Source organism: Carcharhinus amblyrhynchos, unplaced genomic scaffold (genome assembly GCF_965287045.1).
Source record: "Carcharhinus amblyrhynchos unplaced genomic scaffold, sCarAmb.v2.hapA scaffold_799, whole genome shotgun sequence".
Taxonomy (NCBI): domain Eukaryota; kingdom Metazoa; phylum Chordata; class Chondrichthyes; order Carcharhiniformes; family Carcharhinidae; genus Carcharhinus; species Carcharhinus amblyrhynchos.
In genome coordinates, this window is record NW_027650539.1 from 21,267 (window position 1) to 32,500 (window position 11,234).

General features: G+C 48.6%; 1 protein-coding gene across 1 annotated transcript in view; it reads left to right on the plus strand.

The window, feature by feature from the left end:
- The window catches only part of LOC145340138 (arf-GAP with Rho-GAP domain, ANK repeat and PH domain-containing protein 1-like), a gene marked incomplete at its 3' end in the record, with an annotated part of 57,090 nt that overhangs the window by 12,872 nt on the left and 32,984 nt on the right, over window positions 1-11,234 (plus strand). The window contains exon 2 of the mRNA XM_080184565.1: window positions 9,961-10,097. Coding sequence (XP_080040691.1) covers window positions 9,961-10,097 — 137 coding nt within the window. The remainder of the gene's footprint in view (window positions 1-9,960; window positions 10,098-11,234) is intronic.

Consider the following 11,234-nt stretch of genomic DNA (forward strand, 5'->3'; position numbering starts at 1 on the left):
GAATACCTTGCGATTCTCCCTAAACTTATCTGCCAGTGCTTTTACAAGCCTCCTCTTTGTTCTCCTAAATGTTTAAGTCAGTGTGGAATTTGCATATTCTCCCCGTGTCTGCGTGGGATTCCTCTGGGTGCTCCTGTTTCCTTCCACAATCCAAAAATGTGTGGGTTAGGTGCTAAGTTGTCCCTTAGTATCCTGGGATGCATAGGTTACAGTGGTTAGCAGGGTAAATATGTGGTTTGGTTCCTTTGTTCGGAGCCAATCATTCTGGACTGGGGTAGGGAGAAGTTCTAAAGGGTTTTGAATCTGTGGAGAGCTCAGGATGCTCCATCGTTGGGATAGTTTTAGAGCTGAGATCGGCAGAGTTATGGGGATAGGGCCTGGAAGGGATTGTTGTCGGTGCAGACTTGATGGACCGAATGGCCTCCTTCTGCACTGTAGGGTTTCTGTGATTCTACGAAGCTCCCTCTACACTTTCTACACTCCACTAAACGGAGATTGATTTGATCACTTTATACCTGGTAAAAGTCTGTCCTACCTTCTTTATCCAGTCCTGAATATTCTAAGACATGATGTGGGTATGCCGGCGTTGGACTGGCGTAAACACAGTAAAAAGTCTGACAACACCAGGTTTTAGTCCAACCTATTTATTTGATAATATTCTCACAAGCTTTCGAGGGGCGAAGAGGCTGTCCCCTCGAAAGCTTGTGAGAATATTATCAAATAAATAGGTTGGACTAAAACCTGGTGTTGTCAGACTTTTTACTGTATTCTAAGACATCCAGGGTTCTCTGGGCTTGTTGCTTCTACATTTCCCCCTAAAGGGAACAAGCTGGTACTGCTGTGCTGTAGATTTTCCCACAAGAAGCTGTTCCCAATCTCCTTTAGCCAGATCCTGCCTTATTCCTATAAAATCTGCCTTCCTCCCCCCCAATTCAAAACCAATTTTTGCAGACTATCTTTTCCCGTAACAAATTTGAACTGCGCCATGTTGTGGTCACTATTACTAAAATGCTCCCCCACTGCCACCTCGAAGTCCTGCATGGCTTTGTTCCCCAGAATTTGATCCAGCTCTGCACCATCCCTCGTTGGACCTTCTACATATTGACATAAAAAGCCTCTCCTGAATACATTTCAAGAAATCTACTCCCCACTATGACTGTCTCAATAAATGTCGGGGAAGTTGAAACCCCTAATATGATTACCCTGTAAGTTTACATGCCTCTGTGAACTGTCTACATATTACCTCCTTTATTGCCCGCTGACTCTCTGGGGGTGTGGAATAAACTCCCAGTAATGTGGTTCCACCCTTTTATTCCCACGCTCTGTCCACAAAGCCTTGTTTGTAAACCCTCCCAATATTACCATCTCTCCTTACTGCAGTAATTTACTCCTTAATGAATAACGCAATAAATAACTCCTCCTCTTTTACCACATCCTGTGTCTGGCCTGAAGATTCCCAGAATGTTGAGTTGCCAGTCCAGCCCCTCCCTCAACCACATCTCTCAGATGGCAACAGTATCACATTTCTATGCATCAATCCTTGCCCTTAACTCAGCAGCCTTATCTATGATGCTCCTAGCATTAAGCTCGAGGCCCTCGTAACCTTGCCGTTTGGAACTCAGCACAGGTGAACTCCCTCTATCTTGGTTCCTGTATTCAGAGCCAATCATTCTGGACTGGGGTAGGGAGAAGTTCTAAAGGGTTTTGAATCTGTGGAAAGCTCAGGATGCTCCATCGTTGGGATAGTTTTAGAGCTGAGATCGGCAGAGTTAACATTACAGGTGGCACGGTAGCACAGTGGGTTAGCACTGCTGCTTCACACCTCCAGGGACCCGGGTTCAATTCCCGGCTCGGGTCACTGTCTGTGTGGAGTTTGCACATTCTCCCCGTGTCTGCATGGGTTTCCTCCGGGTGCTCCGGTTTCTTCCCACAGTCCAAAGATGTGCAGGTTGAGTTGATTGGCCGTGCTAAATTGCCCATTAGTATCCTGAGATGCGTAGGTTAGAGGGATTAATGGGTAAATGTGTAGGGATAAGGGGGTAGGGCCTGGGTGGGATTGTGGTCAGTGCAGACTCGATGGGCCTAATGGCCTCTTTCTGTACTGTTGGGTTTCTATGGCTCTATGATCTCTCAGGGAATCGAGGGACTATGGAGACATTTGACCCAGGTGGGGCATCATGGTAATGGAATCTTTCAGAAATGTGTGGGATTAGAGTTTGGAATTGTGAAAAGGACATGGGCAGAAATCTGAGCCTTGACGTGTCGAAACTGTTCCTCTTTCTCTTTTTATATCGCACTTTGTTTCGATTGAATAACTAAATGAAGCGTTGACATTGAGGAGAAGGAGCCTGTGCGAGATGCCGTAACGGAGACACGGTTAAAGCATAGATGGGACTGGCAGCTTAACGTTCTGGGGTATCGTTGTTTTAGACGGGACAGAAGGGGTGAGAGAGAGTTGTATTACTGATTTAGGGAGCAGGTCATGGCTGTGTTGAGGGAAGAGACATTTGGAGGGATCTCGTAGTGAGGCGTTATGGATGGAGCTCAGGGATAGCGAGGGTGAGATCGCAATGTGATCTCCCAACAGCCCGCAGGAGACGGAGGAACAGATGTGTATCAGATCCTGGAAAGGTGTGGAAAAAGCATGGTTATTGTGGTGGGTGCCTTTAACTTCCTCCATACTGACTGGGACTTCCTTAGAGCCAGGGAGCTCGGGTGGAGAGCAATTTGTTAGATAGAACAAAGAACAGTACAGCTCAAGAACAGGCCCTTCGGCCCTCCAAGCCTGAGCCGATCATGATGCCCCAACTAAACTGAAACAACCCTTCTGCCCTTACTCGGTCCGTATCCCTCTATACCCTCCCTGTTCTTGTACCCGTCCAGATGCCCCTGAAATGTTGCTAATGGGCCTCCTTCCCCCACCCCCTCTGGCAGCGCGTTCCAGGCACCCACCCCTCTCTGTGTGAAAAACCTCCCTCCAACACATCCCCCTTAAACTTTCCCCCTCTCACCTTGAACCTGTGCCCCCCGCCCTTGTAATTGACACTTCCACCCTGTCTGTGCCTCTGATCATTTTGTAGACCTCTATCAGGTCCCCCCCTCAGCCTCCATCTTTCCATTGAAAACAATCTTAGTTTATTCAACCTCTCCTCACAGCCAACGTCCTGGTGAACCTTCTCTGCACTCTCTCCAAAGCTTCCACATCCTTCTGGTAGTGTGGTGACCAGAACTGCACGCAATACTCCAAATGTGGTCTAACCAAGGTTTTATCTCGCTGTAATATGATTTCCCAACTCCTGTACTCAATGCCTCGGCTGATGAAGACAAGTGTGCCGTATGCCTTCTTAATCACCTTGGCAACCTGTGTTACCACTTTTACGGAACTGTGGACCTGTACGCCCAGATCCCTCTGTAGGTTAATGTTCCTCAGGATTCTGCCATTTCCAGTATAATTCACACCTAAATTTAATCCTCCAAAATGCATCACCTTGCATTTGTCCAGATTAAATTCCATCTGCCATTTCTGTGCCCGATCTATCTCTATCCTGTTGTATCCTCTGACAATCCCTGGCACTATCAGCAACTCCACCAATCTTTATGTCATCCACAAATTTACTAATCAGACCCCCCACATTTTCCTCTAGGTCATTTATATATACCACAAACAACAGAGGTCCCATCACTAGCTACAGATCTCCATTCTGAAAAACATCTTTCCACCGATACTCTCTGTCTTCTATAACCAAGCCAGTTCTGTATCCATCCAGCCCACCCCCAATCCCACGTGATTTTAGTTTTTGCACCAGTCTGCCAATGTGGGACCTTGTCAAACACCTTAGTAAACTCCATATAAACCACACCCACAGTCCTCCCCTTATCTTTGTCACCTCTTCACAAAACTCAAACAAGTTGGTACACAGAGTCAGAAGAGATAGGTGAGGCGTTGAATGAATACTTTTCTTCAGTGTTAACTAAGGAGAGGGGCCATGTTTTTGAGGATGAGTGCGTGATACAGGTTGATAGGATGGAGGAGGTAGATGTTCTGAGGGAAGATGTATTAGCAATTTTGAAAAACCTGAGGGTCGATAAGTCCCCTGGGCCAGATGGGATACATCCTAGGATACTTTGGGAGGCAAGGGATGAGATTGTGGAGCCTTTAGTTTTGATCTTTGGGCCCTCTCTGTCCACGGAGATTGTAAAAAGTCTGACAACACCAGGTTTTAGTCCAACCTATTTATTTGATAATATTCTCACAAGCTTTCGAGGGGTTACCCTCTTCGTCAGGTGAATGGGTAACCCCTCGAAAGCTTGTGAGAATATTATCAAATAAATAGGTTGGACTAAAACCTGGTGTTGTCAGACTTTTTACTGTGTTTACGCCAGTCCAACGCCGGCATACCCACATCACGGAGATTGTGCCAGAGGACTGGAGAGTGGCGAATGTTGTTCCTCTGTTCAAGAAAGGAAATAGGAATGACCCTGGTAATTATAGGTTAGTTAGTCTTACTTCGGTGGTCGGTAAGTTAATAGAAAAGGTCCTGAGGGATAGGATTTATGACCATTTGGAAAGATGCAGTTTAATCCGGGATAGTCAGCACGGTTTTGTGAGGGGTAAGTCCTGCCTCACAAATTTGATGGAATTCTTTGAGGAGGTAACTAAGTGAGTAGATGAAGATAGAGCAGTTGATGTCGTGTACATGGATTTTAGTAAGGCGTTTGATAAGGTTCCCCATGGTAGGCTCATGAAGAAGATAAGGAGGTGTGGGATAGAAGGAAATTTGGCCAATTGGATAAGTAACTGGCTGTCTCATAGAAGACAGAGGGTGGCGGTGGAGGGAAAATTTTTAGACTGGAGACCAGTTACCAGCCCAGCGGTGTACCACAGGGATCAGTGCTGGGTCCTCTGCTATTTGTGATTTTTATCAATGATTTGGAAGAGGGGGCTGAAGGGTGGGTTAGTAAATTTGCTGATGACACCAAGATTGGTGGAGTAGTGGATGAGGTGGAGGGCTCTTGCAGGCTCCAAAGAGACATTGATAGGATGCAGAGCTGGGCTGAAAAGTGGCAGATGGAGTTTAACCCTGATAAATACGAGGTGATTCATTTTGGTAGGACAAACTTGAATGCGGTTTGCAGGGTCTACAGCAGGGTTCTAAGGAATGTGAAGGAACAGAGAAATCTTGGGGTTCATATCCACAGATCTCTGAAGGTTGCCACTCAAGTGGATAGAGCCGTGAAGAAGGCTTGTTAGTGTTTATTAACAAGGGGTTTGAGTTTAAGAGCCGTGGGGTTATGCTGCAACTATACCGGGCCTTGGTGAGACCACATTTGGAATATTGTGTTCAGTTCTGGTCACCTCACTATAAGAAGGATGTGGAAGCATTGGAGAGAGTGCAGAGGAGATTTACCAGGATGCTGCCTGGTTTGGATGGTAGGTCTTATGAGGAAAGGTTGAGGGAGCTGGGGCTTTTCTCTTTAGAGTGGAGGAGGATGAGAGGCGACTTAATAGAGGTTTATAAGGTGATGAGGGGGATAGAGTGGACATGCAGAGACTATTTCCTCAGGTGGATGTAGCTGTTACTGGGGGCATAACTATAAGGTTCATGGTGGGAGATATAGGAGGGATGTCCGAGGTAGATTCTTCACTCAGAGAGCGGTTGGGGTGTGGAATGGACTGCCTGCTGTGATAGTGGATTCGGACACTTTAGGAACTTTCAAGCGGTTATTGGATAGGCACATGGAGCATTCCAGAATGATAGGGAGTGGGATAGCTTGATCTTGGGTTTGGACATTGAGGGCCGAAGGGCCTGTACTGTGCTGTACTGTTCTATGGTGAGACATGACCTTTCCCGCACAAAACCATGCTGTCTATCACTAACTAGTCCATTTTCCTCCAAATGTCCCTCAGTATCTTCTCCTGAAGCTTCCCCACCCCTGACATCAGGCTCACTGGCCTAGAATTTCCTGGATCATCCCTGCTTCCTTTCTTAAACAAGGGAATAACATTGGCCATTCTCCAGTTCTCTGGAACCTCGCCCTGGGGGTCAAGGCATATAGGGGGGCCGTACTAGGTTTGGTATTGGGGAATGAGCCACAACAGAGGATCGGTGTTTCAGTGGGGGAGCATTTTGGGCTTGGCGACCATAATTCCAGAAGACTTTGGGTAGCCACGGATACAGAGAAGAGTGGCCCTCGGATGCTTAACTGGGCGAGGGCCAACGACATCCAAATGAGACAGGAACTGGGGAATGTGGATTGGGAGCGTCTGTTTGAGGGCAAATCCACTTCTGGCATGTGGGAGGCTTCTAAAGGCCGAAGTGCGGGACTGGCATTTCCCCGTAAAAATAAAGGATAGGAATGGCAGGATTTGGGAACCATGGATAACAAGGGATCAGAAGCTCTGCCTCCCATGTTTTCTGCCCTTTTGTTTTGTTCCCCCCCCTTGATCCCTTCGCTTTGCATTCAACAGCCCACCTACCCTGCCAATAACCCCTCATCTAGACACATCTATTGTTTCTTTATTCAATCCCACAAAAACCTTAAGTCAGTTGCTCTCCATCTGGACACAAACCTCTTATTTAGATCTTCGATATCGCCTCCTTTGGCTTATTCCAGTTCTCCCTTCTCTCCATTCCGGTGAAGGGTTGCAGCTAAACACTCCACCAGTACCGCCTAGTACTTCCAGCAATTCCTGCCTTTATTACAGTTTAATTTATAAAGGATTATTCTTCATTCACTTTAGATATAAAAATTATTGATGCAAAATTAAATGGGGGGGTAGAGTCAGTGATAGGGGAGAGTGTACATGGGGGTGTGGGAGGGGGAATGGGGGGGTAGAGTCAGTGATAGGGGAGAGTGTACATGGGGGTGTGGGAGGGGGAATGGGGGGGGTAGAGTCAGTGATAGGGGAGAGTGTACATGGGGGTGTGGGAGGGGGAATGGGGGGAGAGTCAGTGATAGGGGAGAGTGTACATGGGGGTGTGGGAGGGGGAATGGAGGGGGATTCTATGATTTGAATTGAGAAGCTAAAGTGAAATAGAGTAAGTGTGAATGCGTTTTGTGAATATTAAATATCATTTTCCCATTTGTCAGTTTTCTGTAAGCTTCTTGTTGTCATTGAGTTTTCTCAGTAATGAAAGTGGAAACTGTTACTCCCTTGTGAAAAACGAATCAGAAATTTCCCCTGTTTATTCAAATATGAACAGTTTGAAATCACTGTGCTCATATGATGTCATTGTCACTGGGACTGCCAAAGTATCCCGGTCCCACACCCTGTATCTAACCCTGTGCTGTACCTGTCCTGGGAGTGTTTGATGGGGGACAGTGTAGAGGGAGTTTTACTCTGTATCTAACCCTGTGCTGTACCTGTCCTGGGAGTGTTTGATGGGGGGACAGTGTAGAGAGAGCTTTACTCTGTATCTAACCCCGTGCTGTACCTGTCCTGGGAGTGTTTGATGGGGGGACAGTGTAGAGGGAGTTTTACTCTGTATCTAACCCCGTCTGTACCTGTCCTGGGAGTGTTTGATGGGAGGACAGTGTAGAGGGAGCTTTACTCTGTATCTAACCCCGTGCTGTACCTGTCCTGGGAGTGTTTGATGGGGGGACAGTGTAGAGAGAGCTTTACTCTGTATCTAACCCCGTGCTGTACCTGTCCTGGGAGTGTTTGATGGGGGGGACAGTGTAGAGGGAGCTTTACTCTGTATCTAACCCCGTGCTGTACCTGTCCTGGGAGTGTTTGATGGGGGGGACAGTGTAGAGGGAGCTTTACTCTGTATCTAACCCCGTGCTGTACCTGTCCTGGGAGTGTTTGATGGGGGACAGTGTAGAGGGAGTTTTACTCTGTATCTAACCCCGTGCTGTACCTGTCCTGGGAGTGTTTGATGGGGGGACAGTGTAGAGGGAGCTTTACTCTGTATCTAACCCTGTGCTGTACCTGTCCTGGGAGTGTTTGATGGGGGACAGTGTAGAAGGAGCTTTACTCTGTATCTAATCCTGTGCTGTACCTGTCCTGGGAGTGTTTGATGGGGGACAGTGTAGAGGGAGCTTTACTCTGTATCTAACCCCGTGCTGTACCTGTCGTGGGAGTGTTTGATGGGGGACAGTGTAGAGGGAGCTTTACTCTGTATCTAATCCCGTGCTGTACCTGTCCTGGGAGTGTTTGATGGGGGGACAGTGTAGAGGGAGCTTTACTCTGTATCTAACCCTGTGCTGTACCTGTCGTGGGAGTGTTTGATGGGGGACAGTGTAGAGGGAGCTTTACTCTGTATCTAACCCCGTGCTGTACCTGTCCTGGGAGTGTTTGATGGGGGACAGTGTAGAGAGAGCTTTACTCTGTATCTAACCCCGTGCTGTACCTGTCCTGGGAGTGTTTGATGGGGGACAGTGCAGAGGGAGCTTTACTCTGTATCTAACCCCGTGCTGTACCTGTCCTGGGAGTGTTTGATGGGGGACAGTGCAGAGGGAGCTTTACTCTATATCTAACCCCGTGCTGTACCTGTCCCGGGAGTGTTTGATGCGGGGGACAGTGTAGAGGGAGCTTTACTCTGTATCTAACCCCGTGCTGTACCTGTCCTGGGAGTGTTTGATGGGGGACAGTGCAGAGGGAGCTTTACTCTATATCTAACCCCGTGCTGTACCTGTCCCGGGAGTGTTTGATGCGGGGGACAGTGTAGAGGGAGCTTTACTCTGTATCTAACCCCGTGCTGTACCTGTCCTGGGAGTGTTTGATGGGGGACAGTGCAGAGGGAGCTTTACTCTATATCTAACCCCGTGCTGTACCTGTCCCGGGAGTGTTTGATGCGGGGGACAGTGTAGAGGGAGCTTTACTCTGTATCTAACCCCGTGCTGTACCTGTCCTGGGAGTGTTTGATGCGGGGGACGGTGTAGAGGGAGCTTTACTCTGTATCTAACCCTGTGCTGTACCTGTCCTGGGAGTGTTTGATGGGGGACAGTGTAGAAGGAGCTTTACTCTGTATGTAATCCTGTGCTGTACCTGTCCTGGGAGTGTTTGATGGTGACAGTGTAGAGGGAGCTTTACTCTGTATCTAACCCCGTGCTGTACCTGTCCTGGGAGTGTTTGATGGGGGGACAGTGTAGAGGGAGCTTTACTCTGTATCTAACCCTGTGCTGTACCTGTCCTGGGAGTGTTTGATGGGGACAGTGTAGATGGAGCTTTACTCTGTATCTAACCCCGTGCTGTACCTGTCCTGGGAGTGTTTGATGGTGACAGTGTAGAGGGAGCTTTACTCTGTATCTAACCCCGTGCTGTACCTGTCCTGGGAGTGTTTGATGGGGGACAGTGTAGAAGGAGCTTTACTCTGTATCTAATCCTGTGCTGTACCTGTCCTGGGAGTGTTTGATGGGGGGACAGTGTAGAGGGAGCTTTACTCTGTATCTAACCCCGTGCTGTACCTGTCCTGGGAGTGTTTGATGGGGGGACAGTGTAGAGGGAGCTTTACTCTGTATCTAACCCTGTGCTGTACCTGTCCTGGGAGTGTTTGATGGGGGACAGTGTAGAGGGAGCTTTACTCTGTATCTAACCCCGTGCTGTACCTGTCCCGGGAGTGTTTGATGGGGGGGACGGTGTAGAGGGAGCTTTACTCTGTATCTAACCCCGTGCTGTACCTGTCCTGGGAGTGTTTTGATGGGGGGACAGTGTAGAGGGAGCTTTACTCTGTATCTAACCCCGTGCTGTACCTGTCCCGGGAGTGTTTGATGGGGGGGACGGTGTAGAGGGAGCTTTACTCTGTATCTAACCCCGTGCTGTACCTGTCCCGGGAGTGTTTGATGGGGGGGACGGTGTAGAGGGAGCTTTACTCTGTATCTAACCCCGTGCTGTACCTGTCCTGGGAGTGTTTGATGGGGGACAGTGTAGAGAGGAGATTTCCTAACATTTCTGTGAGTCGGGTTTGAAATGCTTTGTTCGTTGTGTTTGAATTGAGTTTTGTTCCTGCCTTGCAGTCCCACACAGAAGCCGAACGTGGAGGAATGTAAGAAAGAGAAGACCCTTCCTGATCCACCGCAGAGCAAACCGCCTCTGCCACCACCCAGCTCCCGTGACCTCTCTCCGTCACCGATCTTCGACCTCCCGATCTATTGTGAGTGCTTTTCCATCCCCTCTCTCTGCTGTATCTGCCCTAGTTCGTGTCTGTGAATTTGAGTGTTAAACCATAGCTGTGTTGACATTGGTGGATGGCAGGCGGCCAAGTTCTTGTCTCCACCCACCGAGGGTGGCATTGGCATCATGCCAGAGAGTGTGGGGCACGGAGGAAGCAACCCGCGGAAGTAGTTCCTCATTGGAGGCTGAGAGAGGCAGGTCCTGTCTCAAATGCCTCATGTTTAAGCTCCCGGTTGTTGGGTGTTGGTGTTTTAAGGGGGAACGTGGGTTTGGCTGATGAGATCCCGCATTTATTGCCCATCTCTAATTGCCCCTTGGAGGCAGTTCACCACCACTTTCCCCTGAAACTGCCGCAGTCCGGGTGGTGTAAGTACATCCACAGCGCAGTTGGGGTGAGAGTCCCAGGATTTTGATGAACAGTGAAGGATAGATTTCCAAATCAGGATGGTGAGTGACTGGTGTACAGGTTCAGGAAATAATTAGGAAAGCAAACGGAATGTTGCTGTTTTATTGTGAGGGGAACTGAGCACAAGAGTAGGGAGCTTATGCTTCAGTCGTACAGGGGAGACCACACCTGGAGTAGGGTGTACTTGGAATATTGTGTAAAGTGTTGGTCTCCTTGTTTAAACAAAGATCTAAAAAGAATGGAAGCAGTTCAAGGAAGATTTACCAGACTAATACCTGGAGTGGGTGGATTGCCTTATGAGGAAAGGTTGGACAGGTTAGACCTGTATCCACTGGAATTCAGAGACAATTTAATTGAAATCCTGAGGGGATTTGACAGGGTGGATGTGGAGAGAGTGTCTGCAATTTTCCGGCGCTCCTGTAGGCGGGATTCTCCATCCTCGCCGGTGCAGGCAGTAAACGGCTGGAGGATCGCACCCCATGCTTCCTCCTGTTGGAGAATCTAGAACTCGGGCTCACTCTTTTAAAAAATAAGGGGCAGGTGTGGCCTCGGTCGCAGATCTGAAAGGCGGAGAAGCGCTGCCTCGGTCTAGATTTTGTACTTGGCCGTCTGGAGTAGGATTTGAACCCGGGACATCCTGCCTGGGAGGGGAGTGTGTGAGCTGGCAACTGGAGGCAGAAACCGGGAGGGAGTGAGGTGACGTTCTCCGAA